The following is a 26,984-nucleotide window of genomic DNA, read 5'->3' as shown; positions in this document are numbered from 1 at the left end:
GTACCTATAAAATAGCCAATGGTAAAGGCAGTTTTTCATATTCATAATTCTCAACTGTTGTTCAATTTCCCATGAACTCAGCTTTGAAATTCTGTGTTACTCTGGCGCTCCTCCTGCCTTGCTGGCAGTAGGGCCACAGGCAGGCCCTGAGTGTGTAACCAGTTCACCAGACAGGTTAAGTAGCCGAGCCCTGCTGTCAGCTGCAGCTGTCTGGCCAAGGAGCTGACAGATATTTTTGGAGCACGTGCATGCTGCTTGGTGGATTATTATTCCTATCCCAATAGTATGCTATTTAAATCACATTCCCCCTTAAGTTTATCATCTGATAGCTCATGCTTGGAAAACTTTACGCACCCAAGTAATTAGATTAAAATCAACAGGATTACTTATCCATTGGAGGATCTGCTGTATCAGTACTTCCTTTATAAATCCCACTATCCCAAAGAATACGATTAATGACTATTTTTAAATCGTTTTAAAGTGGATGTGACCTGGTATAGTAGACATGAAAGAATTCAATTTCTGTAATTTAGGATTTTTATTGACTTTTTAACAGGTGCTATTACTTGCAACTGGAGAACAAACTGATCAGTTTTACTTAAATGACAGTTTTAATGGATTTCTATTTAAGTTCTCCCAAAGTATGTTAAGACTAATGGCACAATTAATTAACTCAGAATGTCAACAGTAACATTTCTGAAGTGATGGTATTTTGTTATATTTTGAAGAAATATCAGGAGAAACTTAACTTTGTTTTACTTGATATAACAACATAGACAAAGTCTGGGGTTTTTTTACAAAATACTTGTTTTAGCAATGACATCATATGGTTTCTTGAAAAGATGCTTTTTATTTTTGACACCAATTGATCTAAACTAACATCACAAAAACTCAGAATGGAAGAAGTTAAAGCAACTGTAAATTTAGAAACAACAGATGACAACAGGACTGAAAGAGGCATTTCTCAGTGAAAGAAGTGAGCAACCTTGAAACTAGGACACACAACTATCAATATAGCTTTAATCTTAATCTTCTTTTCAGACTAATACTCTGTTGTGGAATGGTGCAGAGGTGTTAGCTGACTGTGAGCACACAAGGAACAAACATACTGCGTCTGAGACTGAATTTACTCTGCATAAACAGCCTTACAGAACAAGAAATACTTATATACAAAGGCATTCTGTCCTGTGCTAACCCATACTCCCAGCAGCAAGTGATACTACCTACTTGTACAAGAAGTTGCATGGAGCTATCTGTGGGTGCAGGGTCCCTTGGGTTTGGCTGTGGTCTGACCTGTATAAAGGATTCAGGTAATCAGCACGATTTTTCCACAAGTGAGCCCACAATGAATACGTTCGTTCTTTGATTCTGAAAAAGAATACATTAAATAAAAATATATTAAAGCCTCTATTACAATTCAGGGATAGCTAAAGCTTAGATGCAGCATTCTTGTCCTCCATATTTCCAGTTTACAATCAGCTTCCTTAACAGAATTAGACTTAAGTTACAAACATAGAGAAATAGAGACCCATATTCCCTTGTAGGTCACTAAAGGTAAAACCTGATCCATTTCCCATAAAGCAAAACCAGCTAGAGTGAATAGGTGGAGAGACTGGTTCCTTTGTGAGGTGGAGAGGATCATTTCCATAAATTGAGCTTTCAGACAGATCTCTGCACCAAAGGGATCCCCACAATTAAAAGCACTCCTATCCCACTGAGCTGCAATTTCTTACAGTTAGGTCATGAGACGTGGTGATCTGTGAAGGTTTTGATTTAAAATGGATGTTCATTGTGGCTGCTCTGCATCTGAGCAGTGAAAGGGACCAAATGGCATCAGCCAGCAGTAACCAGCACCTCCTCTCATTGCTACTGCTGACATCATCAGCCTGCTTGAGGAAAGCAATGGATATCATCATGCATCAAGGACCCAGAGCCCTGGGAAGCAGATACAAACATGAGCACTGCCAGGAATGATGATGTTGTCTTTGTTTGGGCCTCAAGGCAAGTAGATTAATTCATAATTGCTTTGGAGCTGGTCAGCAGGAGGACACTCTGCTGACTCAGTCCAAGGGAGGGCTACTAGACAAAAAGGCTGTTCATAAGGAAGTACCTAAGAGGGCAGGACTAAAATGTCCTGACATGAGATCCAAAGACAGGTTAAAACACAGAGGAGCAGTGACTTTTAAACAGAACTTAACTAGAGTTATTATCATTTCATACTGGAGCTACAGGGCCAGCTTGCCTTGTATTTTGTCAGGGCAGCAGTAAAGGCAGGCCCAGATGGCCGAAGGCATAATGCTCTTTATGTCAATTTTCACTAATCCCTATCACGTACACCATGGATTATGCTCCCAGCACAGCTACACTGCAGAGGATGAACTTTTTTTGGTATTAATCTGTGTTGCCAGAAGACCACAGGCACCCTGTGCCTTATGAAACACATGCATTCAAACTGGAGAATGTCTGACTGCTCAATACACCACCAGCCACAGACCCCACGCATAAATATGCTACTAAAGAAAACATTTTCATACTTCAGCTCTCTTCTCTCCTTCTGGCTGTTACACAGGAAATTCCCAAACTGGCAAGAATAGATGTGATGCTGTATGTGGATGAGGAATCTTTCATTGAATTCAAAGGCACAAGGAAACTGTTCCATTAACTGCCAAACACATTCGATGAACTGGTCAATAACAGGCGATATCTCCTTTGGATCTCCGTCTAAGTTGCCATATCTGAAACAAGACAAGATACATCCAATTATAACCTGAAATTCTGTAAGAAAAAAACTCTAAGGAAAACAAACCCCTCAATTTTAGTGTGCAAGGTATATCACAGGCATTAATTTCTAAAATCTCAAGTATTACTATATTTTTACTTACAAAAATGATGCAAGAATCATGAAGTAGAATGGAAGCAGAATTACAAAGAAAAAAGCCTCTTATTGAGTGTCTTGTTATATTATAGCACAAAAAGCTGGCTGCTGCATAGCCATGTTTTAATGCTATCAGTATAAATTTTACCCTGTTAACATAAGTTATCAGAAGAATGGGTGCAAATGACAAAAGTGTGCCTGAAGACAGTTTCTTAATAGTAGATTATTCCCCAAACCAGAAAACTGAGCAGGAGAGCTACCTGCTCTCATTACAACCTCAGCAGAAAACAGGTTAAAGCTTCCCTCTCTTGGTGACATTTCTAGGAAGTGGGAAATGTTTACATGCTACTGTGACTATCAAGTGAAGGGGAAACTTTCTGTGTATAAAAATGCCTCTTGGAACCACTTGCAATGAAGAAAAGGAGACAAAATAAAATACACATGGAAGTAAAAGGTATTTTGTAAGTCTATATAATAGGAAGGAGCATTTTCAATCAATTGTTCTCCTGGGGTGGGGGAGGGGGTTGGGGGGGATGTATGTGCATTTATGTTTACACATGCCGAAGAGTAGAATTTTATAAATATCTGAAATTGAAGCTTCTATTACCATCAAAGAAAATACAGCAATATTGCACAGCAAACCAAAGCTATCAGTGGTTATTGCATTTCATAGTAGCTTTTGCCACTGATAATCATAAAAAACTGACAGTATCATATGAACTGTAGTAAATCCTATGGAATTTCACAGGTGCTGCGAAGATGCACAGATTTTCTGAGTTTTGTTGGTTTTTAATACAAATTTATATTCAAGTCAAGCAATGTAATGTAATTAAACCCCAATATAAAAATAACATTTCTAATTTTTACAGAAAATAGAAGTGAAGTCATGAAAGAAAGAAAATGTGAAAATCTATCCATGTTTAAATATATTAAGTCTTCAAACACTTTTCATTACATTGTAGCATTTACATTGGATCGATGTTCAAAACAACTTGTTCAAATAAATGACTTTCCACTTTGCCTGACATTTCTGAGCAGATCTTGCTGGGTTTTTTAGAACAAACTGTAACAGAAAGAGTATATTTTATGTAATAGGTAACTCATAGACATGCCTAAGTACTGCCCTGGAAGATGTAGAAGTCCCTTTGATGAACAGAGACTTATGTGGGGGGCCTTGGCACTCCTAGGAGGTCGGCTGGAGTCCAAAGGGATTTTGCAAGGCAGATACACACTACTCACATGGACCTCTCAGTGCTCATTGCAGCTGCAACAGCAGCACGCAGGACTCCACTTGGTAGTTTTGGAGTGCATATATAGAAATATTTCACTCTGACTTTTCCAGGCAGCTAAATTATATAGTTGGAGAAGAGGGTGTGGCAGTTTCCTGGGGCATTCTGTTGCTGTGTTTTGTAAGGCAGCAACAAAGAGCTGGAATGGCAGCAGATACAGACTACATAAACACATACATATAAAGAGAGGAAAACCTTAGCACTGCCTTACCTGTGGTTAAATTTGTGGCCAAAGGAAATCCAGTCTTTTTCAATTAACACCTAAAATGAGAATATTGCATTCAATGTTGTGGAGTGCAGCTGACATGTTGAAGCAGGCACAAGAAGTGTTGGAATCCCAGTTAATTCTTAGAATGACCAGAAAAGTGGCAAGCAAGAACAATGTAAGCAAGCAATATTAGAATCCCAAATAATTTTCAGAATTGGCAGAAAAATAATGAGCATTGCTTGCCAGCTCAGGGAAACAGCACTCTTCAGGGATGCAGAGAGAGTGCCAGTATTTCATCACAACTTCAAATATCTTGTTTCATTGCTTTCTAAAATAGAACTTATAAATGTCTCAAACATCCTTTTAACATGTGACCAGTAACTTGATAACCACTTCTAGATGCTTTACTACTGCTGACTGACCTGGGAAAAGAACAGATTTTCCAATACAGTTGCTCATTGCGATCTAGTGTCTAGAAAAGACACACTTCTGACACTCAAAATTAAAATGTTCATTTCAAATGAGTACAAATTCTTGCTTTCACAAAAGCTCTTTGGGCTGTGAGAAAGTTTCTCAGTCAAAGTTAGGAAAAAAAACCAATAAACATAGGTGACCAACTGATCCCCACCTGGAATACTGCTTCATAGAGAAATTAGGAGACTTTAACATGAACATATAGAAGCCTTCCCTCCTACTTAAAAAAAATAAAATAAAACAAAACAAAAGGGTATATTTATGGACAGTTTCCTATTTAAAACAAAGATATTCATCTGAAGTGATGCCATACTACTTCATTTACTCTGTGAAAGAACCCGCTTACCATGAATCCCTTCATAGTTCTGTAATATGGATCCAATAGAAGGCTTGCCACAGAGCAAACCTGGGCTGTCCTATCCCAGCCATCAGAGCAGTGAACAAGCACACTCACACCTTCCTCAGCCACAGCCTAAGGATACAGAAAAAGTCAGAAAGTTCAAAAGCAGGGAGGAAGACAATGGCAAGAGAGAAACAGTGAGACAAGAGCCATAGAGAGTATTAATTTGGGAGCTGGGAAAGATCATTCATTTTTTACTCTACCACCGAGTTCTTAAATAAAGTTGAGTGTTATTTATCTAATTTGAAAATCATGTTATTACTCTAATTTGAAAAGTTTTAATTCACCCCAGGCTGTGCAATATGGGAGTTGAGAATTACCTGTTTATGCTCCACTACAGGAAGACGTGGAACTCATTTCAGTCAAAATACATCCATCTGTCAGAGCAGACAACTACCTACAGCAAATTCAAATGCTCCAACACATCTCATGCCACTAAAAGCACAGCCATACTTGCAACATGGCTCTTAATTTTCTCATCTTGATGGTAATGTCATTAAGGGCAGTGTCTGTTTCCAGTGCCATCACTAGCCTGGACATTATTGCAGCACACTGCACTGCACTGGTGATGTGCTGTAAAGGCTTCTGGGGAAGCCTGTGGTAGTGGGAAACTTCCACGTCTAATAAACGAGATTTTATTAGTATCTTTAATGTAATAATCGGGGAGAGAGGATTCCATTTTATACATAAACACATCAAGAAGAAATTGTACTGAGTTCTCCAGAGTCTGTTGTTGTATTATTTTTAGAACTTGAGGGTTGGTGACGAGTTTTTTTTAATTCTAAGGGTTTTGGCCTTTGTCATTTCTAAAGAGAATTGAATTTAGCAAGTAGAAAATAAGAGTAGGTTAGGAAAAACACTGTTAGGGGAAAAAAAGGAAAAACATTTAGGTTAATTTTGGGCTTAACAGGGAATGAGGAATAATAATAAATTATCTATGTTTATCTCAAGAGACAAAAATAGAACCCCTGTGGGCAGAAGACCAGGAATTGAGAACTGAGAACTGTACAAATAAGAATGGGTCAAAATGCATGTCTGAGAAGGCACTAGCTAGCAAGCATATGCACAAAGGATACTAAGACTGGGGAAAAACTGGCAAAGCTTGTGTAAATGACCTTATTTCTATGAGCTAATGAAAAGTAGTAGGTCTGGGAGTAATAATACATGTATTTATTGCAGAGTTGCTGTTCAGGTAAAAAACTACAGTTGCCTACTGAGAAGGAAGAAGCAATGCAAGAGAAACAAGCAGTTAGTGAGGAGGGAAACCCATGAAGTTTTATCTGTATAGCTGTGGGCAGTAGGTCACGTGAATAAAACAGCCAATAAGAAACTGTCATCTCAAAAGTAAGAATTGAAGCAGTAAATGACAGAACACGAGGTTGGGGGCAACAAAATTAAAGCTACTGCTAGCAGATGACAAATGTCTACATTACTTTGCCGGGGAGTAGGGGAAATAATTTCTTATTAAAGCCAAAACTGTTTTCTGGAAGAATTCTCAAGTATATAAAAGTAGAAGCTGCTAGAGAGTTTGGCCATGGTAATTGGCTCAAGAGGTGAATTTTGTTGGTTGCCTCATACCTCAGAGGGGATAACCCAGTAGCTATATATTGTGTATAATATAATGTATTATACATTTTATATAGCTATATGTATCTATTACAACTACCACTTCCACAAAGAAAATGTCCAGAAACCTGTGGAGGAGGCAGGGCAAATAGGGAAAGAAACAGTAACAATCACGGTTGGGGAGTAAAGTAAGGACATTCAAATGCCTGACATAACAAGACACAGGCTAGTAGAGGATTCAGCACAAAAGAACACAAGATTTTGTTAACTATTTTAGAAAAACGTCCACACAACAGCACCTAAGAATTATCTCTCCTCATACACAAAAGCACACCTTGCAGTGGGCTTTTTTCAGGTATAACATCACTGAAGAGATAACAGAAGTTACCCATAAACAGAGAATTTGGTCCTCATTTTCTCTATCTGGTTGCTCTGAGTTTTGTTCTCATTTTACAAACTTTACCTTTGCAATAAAGATGCCAGCGTCCATAATGGCTTTGATGTGCTTCAGCCAGCCAGAATTTTCTAGGCCCCACAGAAAGTCACTCATTGAAGGTGATTTCAGCTCACAAACTGCAAAGTAAGATACATTCTAAATGTATAGTAATTAGAGTCCCTTAAGCTTCATTGACTGTTCAGCCTTGGAGTTATCTCTTCTTCAGATATCCACTGTGTAAAACGTGCATGTTTTGAAAAGAAATACTACATCTCTGTCAAATTTAACCTTTGAGAAACACATGTATTTGAGAAAGGGGGCTGGGTCAAATTTCACCCAATATGCTGATTTAATTTAAAAAGAGAAGCTGTCATAAAGCCTATTACAAGCAAATCCAAATCCATCCTTCTCTGAAGCGTGTATTTTCCAAAATTGTGTTGGGAGTGAAGTTTTCAAATCCCTAGGAGGTGTTAATGTATTTGATGATGAGGGCTTGGAAACAGCATTTGATTTCTGCTGTTGGACAGGCAGACAGACACCTGAATGGTTCTACTGCCTCCTACTCCCAGCATCACCACAGATGATGGTGGTTAGTTAAAGTGGTTCACTCCACAGTTCTCAATTAAACCTCATTAAAGCTTCACTTGGAGTCAAAAAGCTTCACTTTTCCTCCTGATGGCGAGGACAGGACATAATCCATCAAGGAAGATATTTTCCTGAAAATCTTCCAAACTTTATGGCACATTTGAAGGAAAAAAAAAATCACTCAGTTTTTACTCTAAGTTCCTATTCTGCTGTATCCAAGTGTCTATATTTTAATAATAAAGAGTTTGTGGCATCAAAAGAAAAAAAGATCAGAATCTAAATAAGGTACCTCAATCCAGCAGAACACATACTGAATGAAATTTGGTGCAATCTGTTTTCAACAGTAAGATGCTAAAATCACCCCATAAATGGACTACATCTTTATTTAGATCCATGTAGAGTTATACTGTCTTTTAAAGAAAAAATATATTAGCCAGTGAAATTAATTTTCAGAGTACAGTGAAAAACATCATGGCTTTTACTGGTTAATGTATGATCTGTCAATTACTAATGTCTTAGTAAGTCTCTTGTGGTCTGGAAATCTTAAAAGACTCAGTTATTTATGGTCACTGTGGCCCCTGGCATAGCTTTATTTTCCTTCAGGGTAACTGAAATTTAATTTTACAAGCCAGAGTTTATACCATATCTGAACTATCTGACTGTCCTAACTCCATTTAGTTCAGAAGCAAAATAGCCTAATGTGTTCATACAAAGTCTTGCAATGTTTATACGTAAGACCCCTTCCAGATGGTTATTTTTAAAGTAATTTTTGGAGGATATTTTTAAAGATGCAGAGATAGCAGCACTGAAAGCAAACAGCTTTTCACATGATTAATGTTTCTGTGCAGATGGAAGCATGACCAATTAGCGGCTGAATGCTGGCTGAAGCTGCTGTGTCTGTTTACAAAAGCCCAAGGTAAGGCTGAAACAGTGCTTTGCTCATTCCCACTCCCGAACTGGAGTCAATATTTACTGACCACTTCACTGAGCAAAGTTCATACTGTCCTAAATGCATACCCTGTATATTTCACATGACTTTGGCAACCAATCTGGACCTTAATACTAAGTTCAATTATGAATTCAGTTATGAGGCTTATCCTAAAGGGAAAGGGCATTTCCATCTCAGCAGAAAAGGTACCAACATCTTTGAGAAATATGGGCTGCTTCATGCACAGTGTATGCACAGGAAAATCAAGAGCCAACGGGCAGAGCTCTGAGAATTCCAGCAATGCACCCAAGTCTCAGAATGGGAGGAAGGAAAAGGGCACATGTTGCAGACTGCCTCTTCCACCACCAAAAGTACCAGAGGGGTGTGCTGGACTAGTCCCCCCATTCCTGGCAGGACAGCCATAAGTAGAGGAAGGAATGGTTACTGTGGGCCAAACCCACTGGGTTCTCACTGCCTGATCTATCACAGAAGTCCAAGGACCAGAGGGCTGCTCCTCCATCAGCAAGTGCTGCTCCTGGTATGAGGGGAGGAGAAGCTCATATTTGCTGTTTAAATACAGACAGGGAGCATGTGGGGCCATCACCACAGCGCACAACACATGGGAGCCAGGTCTCAGCTGGCTCCTGGATGTGCAGCACAGCCCACCCCAGCCCAAATGCCAAACAGCAGCCTCAGGCAGACCTTGGATCTTTACCAAGAAAAGTCCCTGTGTAATGTTCTTCTAATGGTAAAAATTGTTTCAATGAAGTTTGCGCACAGGATCAAAATTATCTCAAGGTTCTTCACACAGATCCATCTATAAATGGAGAAAAATAAAAATCCATACTGTACTAAAAGCAGCAGACTTTTTTTTTTTTTTTTTTTTCAGGGAAATTCCATCATGTTGAAATGCATTTCACTTCCACAGTACAGTCAAACCTCAACATTTTTTGCATATTCTGAAAAACAATCTTATTCTAAAAATTTAATCATTTTATAATGCTGGTATAATTAGCCAAAAATCAACATTATACCAGGGTAAATACATGTTAAAATAAGATAAATTGTCTTGAAATAAAGTCAGCAAAATCACAAAGCTGAAACCAATTTTTTACTTACTCAAATAAAATACTGATATTTTTATAAGTATAAATTTATTTCCTCAGCTTTCTCCTCCCCCAAAACAATGAATAATTAAATGAATACATTCCTAATATAAATGCATTTTTTAATAGAAAACTGAATACTAAATTTTTTTTTTCAAATTTTCTTAGCATTGGAAGTTATTTAAAATTGTGCATTGAAAATAATCTGCAGTCTGGCATGTGAAGATCCTCTGCTCTTCACTTCTGCTTAGCACCAGTAAATTGAGTGAAACTGGCCTTGCATTTCAGCAACACATCTGGCCAACTACATCTTGATGTCCTCTTTTCATGCTGTATACTTCCAAGCAGCAATACAGCTCATATTAAACTAAAATCAGTTTTCATCAGCCTAATTTGTCTTTTCAAAGGTTTTTATGCACCTTATAAAGCCTTACTACAGATCATGAGCAGCAGACCCATTCTGTAAAGAGAAGTGATGTTTTACTTAGGATTCACTTAGGCACAGTGATATTGCTATCTTATTTATGTATTCTTTTAATTATTTCTATATTTCTATTTCTATTTAAATTTATATTTATAATACATCACTCATTGATAATTATTGATATATTATTGAGGTACTAATTGATAAAAATTTAAAGCTATATTAAATGTGTGTTATCATAATCCTTGACAGCCTTTTTGGTTCTAGGTCTCTTTGTATGCTCAAGTCAGGTAAACGGTCACTAGAAAAACAGATTAAGAGACACGTAAAAATGGAAAAAGATAAAAATTACATAGCATCTCACATAAGGAAAGCCCTAGTACACTGAAAGTCATAAGATTTTTCTTTTAAAAAGAAGAATCCTTAACTTCTCTGATTTCTAATCTTATCAGTCAAGTTGCTACATGAGAAATTTCAACACAGCAAATATAAAACCCAGTAAAAAAGCAGATGTTTTAACCATACAGCTTATTTGAAAATAGATGCTAAGAATTTGTGCCCTCTAAGCCTGAAGTGTTAAATACATTAGAAATTACCTTGTTACATGCAAGTTTGGGCCGTGGGACAGTCTCATGAACTTTTGGCTCAAAAATTATGCACAGTACTGCCAGTGCAGCCAGACTGGTTGTTTACTATTTTAACATTGACAGTCTTGAGTTGAACAAATAAAGTGACTTGTTTACTCACCCAGCCTCTCTCCTAGCCAAACAAGACTTCCTAGTGAACAAAAAAATGTTTCTGTTTTCCTACCTGAGACCCTTAGACCAAGAAAACTCTCATGAATAGATATTTTACCTGCATCACATGTTAATGCTGGTTTCCATAAAATGCTGTAATTTGAAAATAGAGCATGGCTTCCCTATCATGGAAAATTTAAGCCCGTCTTAGATTTCAAATTTACATTTGCATGCACTCAGTGAGAGACAGATGAAGAGTAAAAGAGCATGGGCAGAGCATCAAGTCAAGAATAAGATAAACGAAGTTGATCCGGGATGTGGTGGAAGTTGTTGATGCACATGAAGTCAATATGGAGACATGGTGAAGGGAGTGCTATTTCCTATTTGCCTGTTAAAAATCAAGGATGGCTTATTTATCCTTGCTCTTTTCCCAGATGACTTCTAAACAGTTAAGTACTGCAAATACGAAATGGCAGAACAGCTTTGCTGGTTTATATATTGCTAAGTATTTATAAAGCAAATGGTATTAATTTCCATGGGATATTGAAGGTGATAAATTGTTACATTCATTGACTGTAAATTTCATTACTAGACCTGATGTGATATGTTCTATGCAAGCATGAATAAGTTTCTGCTAAAATTCACAGTCTAAAATGCATGACTACCTTATATGAAAATTCCACCATAGTTTTTCTGAGCTTTAAAAAAAATCAATTGGTATTTTCCACTAGCTTCAAAGTCAGCAATAAGGGATTTTTTTTCATTTCACCATCAAAATGTAAATTTCAAAAAAAGACATAGCAGCAGTAAGGTGTACAGAATTAAAATTAATTTTGTCATTAAATGATACCTGGATTTCAGCCAGGACCAAGGTGTTTTCACAATTAAGAAATCACCAACCAGTATTTGCCATGATGCTCCATTGCACAAGTCCCATTAGCCAGCAGGCAGCCGCATGCAGCTGCAATAGATAAAGATTGCTTTCCATACTCTTTTTCACTGCTGCTGATTTTAGAGCAGTTATTCTGATTTCTGTGACAGAAGGATCAATTATTTTCCTCTAGTTTCCAATGAAGTTTCCAATGAATATTACCTTCAAGCATTTTCTGCAGACTATTTCTCATAACATGGATGTTCTCAATGCCTATGAATTGAAACTTGATGTTGGAGTAGTTGTCTTCATTTTCATATCCCTTCCCTGCTGCTCTGTTTGCCATTGCATTGAGCTGAAAAACAGGGAAAATTGGATGAAAACCAGCAGCAGAATCTTTTCAAAACAAACCTTGTGGTCTACAGCAATAAATCAGAGCGGTTTTTGTCAGTGACAAAGAGGAAGCATTTGCCACAGTGTCAACACGAGGGGCTCTGAACCGGGGATCTGTTTGCAGCCCACGGCAGGGCGCTGGGCTGCTGCGTCTCTGACATCCCTATTTCACACAGGGAGCGAAACTTCCTTAGTGAGGTTAAACACAAAACCCGCGCGGCTTAGGCAGGGTTCCTCTGCAAGAGCATGAAGGTTTTAACTTTAAAGGGCAGTTTTGGTTTTATGCGGGATCAGCATTCCGTTTACCAGCAGAAGGCACCCAGGAGGTGGCAGTGTCCCGTCTGCCGTGCCACTGGCTCACAGCGTGCGCACACTGTAGTGTTGCCCCAGTTAATGCATTTTACTGCTCAAATCACCCAAAAGCTGACACAGCTTACTTCTTTGAAGCTTGCAGTCATGAACAGGGAGCTGGAGTCGCTTTCCCTAATTTTATAGTAATTGGCTCTTGTTATGTAAGACTACAAAATATTTGAATTGACAACGTTGCCACAAAAATTTCCATCTGCAATGCACAGCTATTTGTGCTTCAACAAAAATACTTTCAGCTGGAAGTTGAAGTTTTGTCTTCAAATCTGTTACTTGCTTCCTGGCATGGGAAAGTGACTAAATACTTCTTTAGTTCAGTTTTCTCAAGCATAAAATTAAGGGTGCGGTTAATGTTTATTTTCCCCCCTTTTGGAACCCTTGAGTGGGAAGGAAAACTATCTGCCAAGCTCCTTATGCCAAATTTTGATCTTTGGGCTGAAAACTAAAGCTGATAAAAATTAATTGAGTACTTTTACTTTTTTTATATAAATCTTTTAAACTAAATTCTTCTTTTATTAAGTACCTATCTATTTTGTTTTCTAAATTTCCTATCGCAGAATCTCACTATGCAATGCAAAGAAATTGTCTTTTTGCATGAAAAGACATTCTTGCTTTTCTGTGAAATTCATGCTGTAGTGCTGGGGGCCTTCAAACTTCCCAAGAAATATGAAGGCTCTGAGAGCGACAAAGCAGCTCAAGTGGCAGAACCTCCATGCCTCCAAGCACAACTAACAGCTTCTGCTCAGGAAAGATTTAAGAAAGAAATAATTAAGGATATAGACTTCATGAGGCATCAACTGGACAATAAGTGACTCTTCTTCACTGCAGTGAGAGCCAGTTCTCATGAAAAAGCAAAAAAAGTCTTGCTTAGGCATTGCCTAGGGGACAAGAGGCTGTGCAGATAACTCTGTCTCCAGTTTATTTCCCAATAGCGCAGGCAGTACTATTGATTCACTGCTTCTGTGGTCACATCTGAAACTCACAATAATATATTTCAGTGCTTAGCTAATGGCTTCATGGGATATACAAGAATGTCTCATTTTCTGACCTCTTCCACCCCAAACACACATACTCCCAATATTCAACTTTAACTTGGAGCCAATACACACAATTGGGGATTGATTGTCTGATGCCATCTTCCCTCCAACCAAGATGAACAAGTTCAGTTTTTTATATGTCAAAACAGGTTTACAAGGACCAAACCTGATACCTTAACTTTCAAAGGAAAGAGCTCAAAAGTTACATTTGTGGACCACCATTAGGAATTGAAACATTGCATGAATTTCATGACACAACAGAAGGAACCACACTCTGGACAGGAACCTGGGCAAAAATCCAGCATTTTTGATTTATACAAATCTTGGGCAAAATTTCTTTTAATTTGTAGTATGCAACTCAGGAAAGAGAAGGACAAAAAAACTCCACTCTTGTCTATCAACCAGCAGTCTGCTGATGTTTTGACTATCAGTGGACAATAAAAAAACCATACAGCCTGTGAAAGGCATGTCAGTTAAGGACAGAGTCCTCTGAGTGACTTGTTACAAAGATATAAATGATCTGCTGAATCCTAATCTTTCTCTTTTGAAATTGACATCAGTGTTCTTTATAAACAACATGAGGCAGTCTCTCTCTGCAGCAGCCTATAGCTTCAGGAAGAAAGATCTGCACACATGAGTCTCAGCCACCACAAACCCCTGAAAGCCTAAATGAAAAACATCTATCCTCTAACTAACCCAGTACTCGGCACAATAAATACCATTAACTGTTCCTGCAGCAGAGCAATTTTATTACAAATATCCTTTCTTAAAGGGCAATCTGAAATAGCACTCTTTGAAAGTAAATAAATATAAGGTTAAATTTGCAAGGCTTTCTGACACTCATTTATTTTAAATACTGTCAGTTGCCAAACTTTGCAGCTGCCATAATATTTACTAACAAGTTTTCCACATCATCTACCAAAATTCCATCTGTTGCTCTTAAAATAGTTGTTGTGAAGCTATCTGAATTGTGCATGTCCTTGATTAATCTCAGTGAATATGAGGATACAGCCTGTAAAGGTAGAAGGCCCCACTTGCAAGATTTCCAGGCATTTTCTTTAATCTGGAGGATAACCAAGTCAAGTCTTGTTATAAAGATTATGGAAATAATGTGTTTTAGTCATAAACACGAAGTCTACGTTAGCTTCTTCTGTGATTACATAGAGAAATGACAGTGGCTTAAGTAAATTTGTATTTGGCCATCCTCATATATTCAAATGAAGTGGAAACAAAGCCTTCTTCCACAGACAAATCTTTTGTTTTGAAATTATCAAGTGCAATGAGGGAAGAGCACTTGGAAATGCTGAACTGAAGGATCCATCAACATTCATGATATTTACAAAGAACTGGTTCTTAAGAGAAATGAGGCAAACAGCTTTTTAGCTGCCTACAGGAATGGAAAGCCTTCCACCAGACTGGACATCTTATCTTTACATTTGTTAAAGGTTCCCTGAGGAATGCCAGGAACTGCTTCCACGGATACCTATCCATTGTTATATGCTCTACATCTATAAATGCAAAATTGTAACAAGGCTGTATTTGGCATCTGGGATCACAGGAGCTTTGTAGATCTGTCCATTTTTGCTGCACAGAGAGCAGTAGGAATCTGGTATACATAATTCTTTACATCAAAACCTTTTTTTTAACAAAACAGTTAAGTGAAAACAAACAGTCTTCATCTCCTGACTAGCTCGTGAAGAAGCCAGCATTGCTGGGAATATGCTGGCATTCACAGCTGAATGAGCTTAATTCAGTCTCTCCATACATTCCACAAAGTATGGGCTTTTTTCACTGCACACAGAAGATGTCGCAAAATAATTTAGCAGAAAAAAAAAATTAAAGGATGGCTCATTCCTGTTACTTCCTGGTAAAACATTATTAATAACCAAGTCAGTAAGTCATTAGCAATAAATCAACTGCCTTAAATAGGGAAGAGTACCAGTATCATCAGACAGAAAACAAGTTAAAACTATTACTACACAGAGAAAACTGTTAAACAAGCATTATTCAGTCAGCTAGGTCTGCATTTCATGTCTAATGCCCTTTCTGAACACAATGGTACTAATCCTTTCCTAGTGCTCATCACAATTCACTCACTTCAGGACCACAAGTAAGCTGGTAGCATTCTCGTCTTCCCAACGAAACAGAGGGAACTGAAGGTAAAAGTAGTTACCAGATTACACAGCCCTTGGTGTGACTTGGGTCAATGAGATGTGCCAAGGCCCTCATTTTCTGGCCACTGCCTCCCATTGAAGCTGTGAGGACTCACAGCACCTTCTCCCCAAGGCTCATGCCTTCAGTCAGTCACCAGCCATGCAGGTTCCTTGTCTCTGCTCCAGCTCTGCCGGCTTTGCTGGCTTCCCACTCCATTTCTCATGTTTCTCAGTTTTACTTACCTTGCCCTTGCCCCTCTGTCTTCTGATCTCAGGATAATGAAACTGCTTCCTTGTTCCTTTTCCTCAAACATTTATTCTCTTTTTTTTTTTTTCTTTTTCCCATTCTATAGCTATTCCTATACCTACAAGGGATTCTGTGGAGGTTTGCCTCTAGTTTCTTTTCTTCAGAGGCTTTGGTAACTTCAAGAGGAAAGTTGCTGATAGTATAAGAACGAACATATCCCTAGTCTGACCTCCAGATACTGAAGTCTATCTAGTCTTTATCACCTTGAGCTGTTTGCTAGTATGACAATTTTGACACAAAGTTTTCTTAGCTTCCAACCTTTTCCAGATCATTATTGAGTTTCTATATTTCTCCATAGCGTAATATTTTATAGAGCTTTTTTCTTAGCCAGAGGTTTTTAATCAATTATAGATATGGCATCTGATGTCACTATTCATCATATTTCAGATTGTCTCTCAAAACCACCAAAGTGCTGGAGATATTTAAAGGTCTCTTCCATTCCTGTGATCTCAGTGACTTGTCTTTCTTTAGCCTTATGCAGGGATCATTGGAATTTTCTCACTTCCAGGAGAAATCGTTCATGGAGAATGACAATATAAGAAGTCAGAGGTTTGCAACATTACAAACAATTGTAAATACATCTTATAATGGGAATTAATTTTTGCCAGTCTCATCAGGAATATACTTACTTGGTAGCTCCTTTATGTGTGTAAACAGTTACAATTACAACTTATTTACTTTTCTGTATCTTGACATTTTGCTAAGAACAAGAAAAGGGAAAGGTTCAGTGTAAAGAAGAAAATTCTCCCAGAGATAATAATGTGATCAAGGTTCGTAGTTAAGTTTCCCCTGATAAATCCTCATGTACCTGTGGAGTTAGACAGATGCATCTAAGATCAGAAGTGACTTGGTCAGTCACTTAGGTTGTGTGTCTTCCCTAATGGATTCAGCCCAGACTCAATCTTGCTATGTCCAAGAAATTAAATGTACTTACTTTAGGCCGAGTGTCAACAACATATATGAAATCACTTCCCGGATTGGCTTTTCTGATGGCCTGGAGCATCTGTTCATCCTCAAGGCACCGAGCACTAAAGCCAGATAAAGGCTGGCTGCTTCTACATATGGAGGCCTGCAGAAAAGAAGACAATCAAACAAAAAACCTTACAGAATTATAAAGTATAAATTATTTAGCATCCAGAAGCATTTACAAAACTAGATCATTAGATGTTTACATAGAGGTACAATTACATGAGAAAGGCAGAATGGTAAAATTAATAAATTCATTATTTTAAATTACATGTTAATAAATATATCGTTTTTAAAAGGCAAGGAAGCTTTAAAACAATACAACCCCATTGCCCAAGTCTAGTCTTGAATCTGAATTTTAGAGCTATTTCAAGTACTGTATTTCCCTAATGTGGAATAACTCCTGAAAGGTGATATCTTGAGAATGAGTACAGCCTTGAAATCATGAGAACACTGATATAACATAAGGAATAGGTCCTTTTATACTCACACTTACCAGGTACCAGACTGATTACACCCAACCTACACCAGTGCCTGCTTTACTGAATAGCCTGACAGCATGAGTCTAGGAAATAAAAATGTATGACATGCAGACAGATTACCAAAGATGGGGTATTTTTAGCACTGCCTTAGGAAAAAGACCTCACTGCACAAGAAGTGGGTCAGGCAGCCTCACTCCTGGAGTACTTGTATTTACCAGGGCTACTGAAGGAGGCTTCAGTGAAGAGAGCTTCTCCACTGACCCATCAAGACCACTTTCTTTCCAGATGAAACCAGGAAAGAAAAAATAAAATGTGAAATAGGTGGGCAGGGAGATTTTTATTTTTGCTAGGCAGAGGACAGCTAGATTTATAGAAGGCAAGGGGATAATATATGCACTTTCTAAGCACTGAACATAAGCATGAAGAGAATCTGCCTACTGAAGGTCACAACTTGTGCAGGCTGTCCTACAGATTATTTATTACTGTGAGAAAGGACATGCTTTTTTCAGTCACATCTTTGAACTACCAGTAGCTACTCAGTAAAGTATGGGCCTTTAAGAGAGAAACCCAGAATTGTGTGAGACCCTGTTCATACTTTATTAATGGTTTTGCAAACCATGGTTTTCTTGTTATTTAGTCTTCTGATCAGCACATATTCCAGTGATTTATTACATGCTATTGCATAAACTGAACAGATAGCTGCAGACTTTGATCTTCTCATATTCACACAGACTTTGTAAGATGCAGAGGTGTCACATCACCACTGAATTTGTCAGGATGAAGGAGCTGTGTGAAAGTTCTGCTTATGAAGGACTGAATGAGTGGTACCTGTCTCCTCTGCATGCAGCAGGCTCTTCCCAAACTGCTGTTAAATCTTACCCCTTTCCTGCCCATTACTCTATTTACTGGCCATCTCCAAACTCACAAGGAGGTATTTGCAGACTTTGATCTTCTCATATTCACACAGACCTTGTAAGATGCAGAGCTGCCACATCAACACTGAATTTGTCAGGACGAAGGAGCTGTGTGAAAGTTCTGTCTATGAAGGACTGAATGAGTGGTACCTGTCTCCTCTGCATGCAGCAGGCTCTTCCCAAACTGCTGTTAAATCTTACCCCTTTCCTGCCCATTACTCTGTTTACTGGCAATCTCGACACTCACAAGGAGGTATCTCCTTTTCCTAGGAAAACACTGCTTTTCCTAGCTCTTCAAACTATAAAGGTTCCAGGAGTAAACACAATACTTCAGATCCTGGTACTTTGAACATTAATCTGAACTTCAACCACAGCAGGGAAAACATTCAGGCTAAAACATGAAACTCATCCAAGATGAATTACTATATATTAATGGTAATCTACCTGACCCTGAAACTTTTTTTTACTGAGATTTGGAAATGTCCAAGTGTTTTGAATCCTAGATATCTATATTTGGACATAGTTGATCATGCAAAGTGATTGACTCTGAAAAATTTGACCTGAACAAAATGTTAAAAAAATATTTAACTTATACAGATATTGTATTTACTATTTAAATCTTCCTATTTTCCACTTCATTGTAAAATTCACCGATCTTTATGGAAGCAATGCTCTGATGGAATGCAGGGTAAAGGAGTAAAAATAATTTCTCATTCCTTTCTTCTGAAGCTTAAATTTATGATAAGGGCTGCTGTAAAGGCAAGATTTCTATGGAGATTGTAGCTTATGATTCGTGCTTGTGACATTCTGCAGAAATATGTCCCAGCCTGTGTGGCAAATGCTACAGATACCCTGTAAGCCCAGACTAGCTCTGTCTCTTGGAAGGTCCTGACCAACACTAGGGAAGACCTCTCAGTGCCACTCTGTTCTGAAGCAGGAGTCACACAGATCCTTTGAGAGTACAAAGGGGACACCATTCCCTGGTAATGACAGCTGAGCTAAGGCAGTCCCTAAGGGGCTGGAACACAAATGTAGAAACACTCAGTTTGGGGGATCCTTTAGTCTAAGGGTCTCCTTGCTCACCTCAGCTGCCAGAAACAGAAATACATGTAGTCTAGGTACAGGGTTTTTTTCCAAATGGTTACAGACAAGTGAAGCAGTTCCTTTCTCAGCCCTGAGAATGTTTGCTATGGAGAGGGCAAGGTGGAACTCTTCACTCCTGCAGACAGGGAGATTCTCTTCAGTAAAACCAAAAACCACAACCTACTACTCAGCCAAAATTTAGTAGCTCTTATATCCATCCTTTCTGTGTATTTTCACAGAGCTTATCTTGAAAAGCTGCTCCTGATTCTCTAACTGATGCAAGTATAATTTCTGACCTCCTCAGCTTGCTCTCAGGCTGCCAGATCCAAAATTGCTCTGCTGTCCCAATCAGCTACTAAGCTGCCTGCTACTGGCCTTCATTGCTCTGCCACCCATGTCTCAGGGCCTCTTGTACTACTCCACTTCCTTGTGATACAGGGATCACATATTTTTTGTGTTAGCTGAATGATGAAACTGGGTTTAAATGCCCATATTAAATGGGCTAACCACACTAACCAGCCTACACTAATATATTTTTTTTAATTAAATAAGCATCAATTTTGTCTTGAAAAACCTTACTAGAAGAATTATGAGGCCAAGGCCAAAATAAGCAAACACTTTGAGGTTACAAATTCACACTTACATTATTGCCCTTGCAGTAGTATGAAAGAGCTGGGAAACGCCTTCGGCTGCGAAATTTGGAACTCCCCACTATGATGTGTGCAGTTGCAGACTTTGGTACATAGACTTCTGTAGGATAGGAGTCACAGACCTGTGAAAGGAAACTCTGTTTGGTCTGCAAAGTACAAGTAGCATTAGCCATTTCCACAGCAAAAACAAAATACCAAGGAACTCTAACCTCAGGGAATAGTCTGTTATTATTATATACATATCACTGCCATTCCTCAAAACATTATTTTGAAGCTGGAAAGTGTTAATCCTAACTTACAGATGGAAAAACTGAAGGAAAAGGGTTGAAGGGCTGTATTTCCAAGTGTTAATTCATGTCTTGTTGAGAACAGACAGGTTTAACACACGTTCATCCCAGAAAGGATTTATTGTTATGTATTTACAGGTTGTAATTAAGGTTGTATTTACAACGACAGTATCCTCTGAAGCAGAATTTGGGAGTAAGGATGGGAGTGAGTGAAGTTCTCAAACATTCTGCTGGGAAGGGACAATAATGGGAAGGGACAATAGAGCCAAATTTTTCAGAAAATTTGATAATAATTAAAAAAAAGGACAAAAATAGGGACATGGTAACAAGAAATTAAGCCACATGAAATGAGGCTACCAAAAGGCAAGCAGCCCTGACAATTCCTACCAGTTCTGAGAGGAACAAGATGAGCCTGCAAAAAAAGCCCCAGATTACCTCTGAAAACAAGTGAGACCAGAGATGTAATCCTGTTTTTATCCTCTTTTCCTGATATTGTCTGTAGCATTCTGCCTGGGGTCAGAAGGATAGTCAGTATCTCCCTTTGACTTTCTGAGATGACTAAAGCACTAAGGATGGCCAGGAAGAAATTATTTTCTGAGTCAAGAGATATGTAATGAAAGAGAAAGGAAAGGAAGGGCTTGTGGTTACAGTTGCTGCTGTAGTGAACTGGATTTTATTCATCATGACATTTTTTCTACACTTTATCTTAAAAGAGATCATACATTTTTTTCCACTCATTTTAACAAAAAGAAAACAAACCCTGATAGCACATTCAGTCTTCTCTGAGAATGTCACAGTCCTTCCTTAACATGGATATGTTCCAGCAACAGAACCAATGGAGTGCATGGACAAACTTCCTTCAAAAATATCTTGGTTATTATTTCTCACAATTAATTACCATTAAAAGGTCTTCGATCGTACAAGACCAAATGAGGCAGGACAGCAGGCAGCTAGGCAGATATATGACCTATAAGATCACTGTGAAAATCACTGACAGTCAATCACAGATGCTTCAACAGGAGTGTGGGAACAGCCAGGGAGGAAAAAATACTGCCAATTGTTCCATCTGGAACAATTTTTTTTAAATTTTCTTAAAATAACTACGTAGTAATTTTACATAGCCCTACATATCAGGGAATCTCTTATTCACACATATAACCTTAGGTATGACTTAAACTTCTTCCCAGGCAGCTGAACTCTAACATTTAAAATACAGTGGACTTATTTTCTGCCCTTCATTTCCACATCTGTTAAATGAAGACCCATCCCTTCTCTCACTTTCTGTGTGCCATTTTATGTGAAGTAGTAGAGTAACGTGAAGTAGTAGAGTAACTGCACCTTACTACATGTGTGTACAGCACTGAGCACAAAGAGATACTGCCACTAAACACTATGGTGGTCCTCAGTCAGGCTGCTGCTTTGTTGTACAGACAGCCTCTGTGACAGAAAAATCACAACAACTTACTCCATAGTCTCTGTTTACATCACTAATCTGCCAATAGTTGTTTGGAACACCCATCCGATTGTATTCTTCATTGAGGTCCACAAGCTTCCACCCTTGCTCTCGTTCTTCTTTATCTAATTTTGGATTGAAGGAGAAGCAATACAGCTCTTCATATTTCACTGGGGAAAAAAAAAACATAAGCAAAGAAACAGAAAGGGTAAACGACTTGAGATTTCTCGTCCTGAAATCACACAACCAGGACTTGGCATGGACCTTGATGCAGCTTCCTTTCAAAGAGTACACTTTGCTTTACAAAAGCACATATCCTGCTTTATATCTACTGCCCAGTAACTTTGAAAGCACATGCTCTTTTGTTATTTTTGTATATGTTGCAATGTATGTGCCTTAAGAGAAGTGCTACTTAAAATATACTGTTCTGCTAATCTTCAGTAGATTTGTAAAAACTTTCCCCAGCACAAAGACAAAATGTCAGCAATATGCTTTCATCCAAAGAAAACTAAAGCCAGTGCCAGAGTAAGCACCCATTCTTCAAAAGAATTTGCTGTCTAGAGGTAGTTTAGAAATCCCTTTATTAATGTAACATCCATCCTGTGGCAAAGAAAAAAGATATGAACAATGGACTTTGTAGAACATTCTTCCAAAAATGAAAAGAAAACCTCAGTAGTCATTGTCCTTAATTAGGAAGCTTTCCAATAGATCCAATGAAATCAGTTTTGTGGACTGCAAAATTCTGTCCTTGAATTATTAGCAAATGCATTTGAGATGCACGTGATGTAACAGCATAAAGATGCATGTGCTACATCAAATATTTTATCATGACCAGGAAGTGGTTTAAGCAGCTATGCCACCTGTCCCCCACAACCACATACCATATATGAAAGTTTGGTGGTGCTAGAGGTTTTAAACTTTTTTTAGGCATATATATGCATTTAATAAATCCTAATCCTGGTGAACAGTGGCAGCCAGACACCACTGCCATTGAATCCCAGCTGTTACTGGGATGTTCATGTTAACTCTGTCAGGAACATACTGAAAATCAACAAAGTCTTGAGTAGGGAGAAAGAAGAGAATGATTTCCACACTTTCCAGCGGTTTAAACTCCTCCTGTATTCTCTAATTTCAAACTTATGGTATGGCACAGATTAGGAAGACAGTCTGGTTTATTTCTCACATGTTAACCTAAAGTTTTAGCACAATCCATAAATCCAAGCTGAGCTTTTAGTAGCAATCTGACCTCCTGTTTTCACTGCTTTGTTGTCAGAAGCATCTGGATTTTCTTTCCAATGGACCTGCTGTCCACAGGCACAAGGAAAGCCTTTAAAAATCTGCCTATGTATCCTCAACATTGTAAGTATTACCACATGATGGTATCTGCACAGAGTAACAAAAATGTTCAAATATTAGTAGTCAGTACCTTACCACATCTTTGCCAGTACTTATAGGACCTTTCAATCTTTCAGTAATTTTGCCATAAACATCAGCAATCCTGCTCTTAAACATGTAGTATCTTATGGTCAGCTTGTTTTACAAAATGGCTTAATTAAGCAAAAAAGCCAAATTCAGTTGACAGCTTCACCTTATTAAAATTCTAGCAAAAATAAAATTAGGCATAACCTTCACCTTTACTGTAACTAGGACATCAGATAGCATAGAACATGTTAAGCTGGTATACAACATGAGCAACATTCTCTCAGGAATGAATGAAAAGAACAGGCAGAGAATAGAAAATAGAGCCTGAATAGGTCAAATTATCTGCTCATGGAGTAAAAAAATACCTTCTAATGCTGAGTAACCATAATATCCAAAGGAAGTACAGCTTCATGCCCTGACAAAATGACAGGGAAGAGCACTGTCAGGTACAAATGACTCAGCTTGAATCAGAGCCTTCTAATTTTGAGTAGGTAGGCAAGAACATATCCTGTCTCAAATCACAGTAAGATCAGTTGCTGGAGAAGGAAAACTGCTGTGTAGCTAAACTATGCAAAGAGCTAATTCTACAGTACTGTTACTGCACCTTCTTTACTCAGACCTTCTTGTCCACTGCAATAAGTCACTGAACTTGTATTCAGGGTCCTCAGCTACTCTTCCTTTCATCATTGTGGTGCATAGCAGCACGCACACCTCCTCCTGCCTCCAAGAAAAAGGATTACAGAATCACATGCCTTCCAGCATACATGAACATGTACTTGCAGCTGAGGTGCATGGAATGAATCCAGATTTTCATCAGCAGAACCACTGATTGAATTTTTCTAATTGTTTTAAATTTCTCTGATTACTTTCACCCTGCATCACCTAGCTTACCAAGTTACTTCTGCTACAGTTATAGAGTACTACTGCTACTATTAGTACTTTATAAAGCTCAGTGGCTGGGCTGGTTGACTGTGCATTTGTTGTCCCCTTTACACAGTAGATAAAATTGGCACTCTCTTAGCAAGAAAAAAATTAAATCCAGTTATTGTCAGCTTTGTAAAGACTGCAACAGATAATTTCTTTGCATACTGTTAAAATAATAATAAAAACCAAAGCTGGTATTATATTTATAAAGTCATAGTTTAAAATAAACAATCCAGAAGCTTTGTCAGTTGGGTCTTAGGAGAGCACAGTGCAGAGAGGAGCTATAATATAATGTAGGCAACCAAATGTTGGGCTTTGATGCAACATTTGGTTTTTCATTGAAAAGGGGAAAGGTTTCAAAAGGATCTTGAACTGAATTCAGAAACACACAGGGCATATTCAGGATGTAGATAATAATAGGCCAAAACACAGGCAGCCCAGTGAAATAAAACAACTACTTGCTGCTAAACCTTTCACTGATTTTAAGGAATTTCTGCACAGCACAAAACATCAAAATGGAAATCTTGACAGGACCACTAAATGTATTGTAAAGTTTTTGTTACAACAGGGACATAAAACTTATCTGAATTTAGAATATTCTCCTAAATTTACATTTACACAGCAAATTAGTTGCACACAATATATCTTCATAATATATTTTATGGTACATGATGCCCTAGAGTATTATTTTAAATAGAAGTTCATGCCATACTTTATGGAATTAACTGCTTGTTATAATAAGCTTTCTTCATTGATCTACAAATGATTATATCAATATTTCTCCCACAACACATCTCTATTGAACCTTTTTTCTTAACCTGCAAAGGACAAAGGTGCACAGGTACATTTCTTCCATTAAATTCTCCCTCTTCAGGATGAAGGCTGATTTTTGTGCTGTTTTCTTCCCATACCTGGTCGAGCCAAACGTATCAGAGATATGTAAACGTCATGGCAGTCTCGTTCCTGAGGGATCACCAGATGGATGACCTGGAAGTTCTTGCAGCGGATCAGTAATGGGCAGCCAGTGGCAGTGGTGGCTTGCTTCTCAATAGAGGAAATTTGGCTGTGGAGAATCTGAGGGGAATTGAAAAGAGTTATGCTAGTCAAATCTTTGAGAAGAAAAGCAATTATTTATGATGATGTGCCAGAGCAGGCACAGTAGCTTCCACTACTACATGAGGGTTTTCAGAAAACCCTCATGATCCTCCTCTTGAAATTTGGTTCTATCTCCAGCTTCATGCTCAAGCAGCTTGATACATCACCTGCAGACAAAAAGGCATTTCTGGAGTGTTTCAGCTGCTCAAACATCAGGCTGCTCACACTATCCAAAGCTTTTTGTTTGTTTGCTTCAGTGTAAGCTAGTGGTTGTCAAAGCTCTTTTCATCTATTTGCACAGGGAAAAGATGAACCAGCATCAGTTACATAAGGCTAAAATATTGTGCCTCCTCAGGGGTAGAATGGTAATGCTGATATAATTTTAAATACTGCATCAAATGAGATTAAACATTACAATAAAAATCTGGTCATGAATAGCGGGATCAAAGGAAGATGGAGTTAATTAGTGCAAAAATGGACAAGGGCTGCATAATTAAGCTACATAAAAGACTCTCCGATGAATGACAGCGAGCAACAGCTGTACCTGTATGTGTACATGTGTGCTAGTTTTGGCTGGGGTAGAGTTAATTTCCTTCACAGTGGCTGCCATGGGGCTGTGTTCTGGATTTGCACTGAACACAGGATTGATAATATAGAGATGGCTTTGTTATTCCTTACACAGAGCAAGGCCTACTGCAGTCCTGCAGTCCAGGAAACTGAGAGTGATGGGGGCTGGGAGGAGACACAGCCAGGACAGGTGACCCCGGCTGACCAAAGGGATATTTCAGACCATGTGACATCATGCTCAATGCATAAAGTGGAAGGAAGCAGGAAGCAGGGCACACTTGGAGTGATGACATTCAGCTTTCCAAGTCACTGTTACATGTGATGGAGCCCTGCTCTCCTGGAGATGGCTGAACACCTGCCTGCTCATGGGAAGCAGTGAATTTCCATGCTTTGCTTTGCCTCTGTGTGTGGCTTTTGCTTTCCTAATTAAACTCTCTTTATCTTAAACCATTTTCTACCTTTTACCCTTTAGCTTCTCTCCCTGATTCTGCTGGGTGGGGGAGTGAGCGAGGGGCTTGGTCAGTGGCTGGGGTTAAACAACAAGAAAAGGCAATATATGTTGTCAATCAATCAAAACAGCTATTTCAAAATACCACTTTATAAAAAGAATTAGAGTATTAAATCAAAAAAATCACTGATTCAACACTAGCAGTAAGGGAGAAGGCCAAGAATTGACAGAGCCAAGGAAGCAGTTCACATTCAAGGTATTTCCCTCAGCTCTTCCTGGATGATAGGTGTAGCAGTTTACAGCAGCTGTTCCTCAGTCAATCACATCTGGTATTCATACAGTAAAGGCCCTTCTCTTCCTCTTACTATACCATAATATCTAGAATCTACTGAAAATTTTTGAAAATTACTAGGCTAGAACTTCGCACAGCCTCACAAAAGCATCCCTATGAATGAAATAACTATTTTTAAAGTGTTTTGGAAGCAATTTTCAAATGACCATCAATAAAGTGCCATGCACTTACAGCCAACTGAAATAA

General features: G+C 38.4%; 1 protein-coding gene across 1 annotated transcript in view; it reads right to left on the bottom strand.

The window, feature by feature from the left end:
• Window positions 1–26,984, bottom strand: part of MTMR7 (myotubularin related protein 7) — a 47,838-nt gene that overhangs the window by 9,513 nt on the left and 11,341 nt on the right. The window contains exons 3-12 of the mRNA XM_041480006.1: window positions 25,248–25,410; window positions 22,003–22,160; window positions 20,244–20,372; window positions 17,090–17,224; window positions 12,122–12,254; window positions 7,276–7,385; window positions 5,193–5,318; window positions 4,376–4,425; window positions 2,535–2,735; window positions 1,228–1,368 (exon numbers count right to left, since the gene is read on the bottom strand). Coding sequence (XP_041335940.1) covers window positions 1,228–1,368; window positions 2,535–2,735; window positions 4,376–4,425; window positions 5,193–5,318; window positions 7,276–7,385; window positions 12,122–12,254; window positions 17,090–17,224; window positions 20,244–20,372; window positions 22,003–22,160; window positions 25,248–25,410 — 1,346 coding nt within the window. The remainder of the gene's footprint in view (window positions 1–1,227; window positions 1,369–2,534; window positions 2,736–4,375; window positions 4,426–5,192; window positions 5,319–7,275; window positions 7,386–12,121; window positions 12,255–17,089; window positions 17,225–20,243; window positions 20,373–22,002; window positions 22,161–25,247; window positions 25,411–26,984) is intronic.

Source organism: Pyrgilauda ruficollis, unplaced genomic scaffold, assembly GCF_017590135.1.
Source record: "Pyrgilauda ruficollis isolate IOZ18807 unplaced genomic scaffold, ASM1759013v1 scaffold5, whole genome shotgun sequence".
NCBI classification, from domain to species: Eukaryota; Metazoa; Chordata; class Aves; order Passeriformes; family Passeridae; genus Pyrgilauda; species Pyrgilauda ruficollis.
Note: the sequence above shows the minus strand (reverse complement) of the source record. Positions and strands in the feature narration are given on the sequence as shown.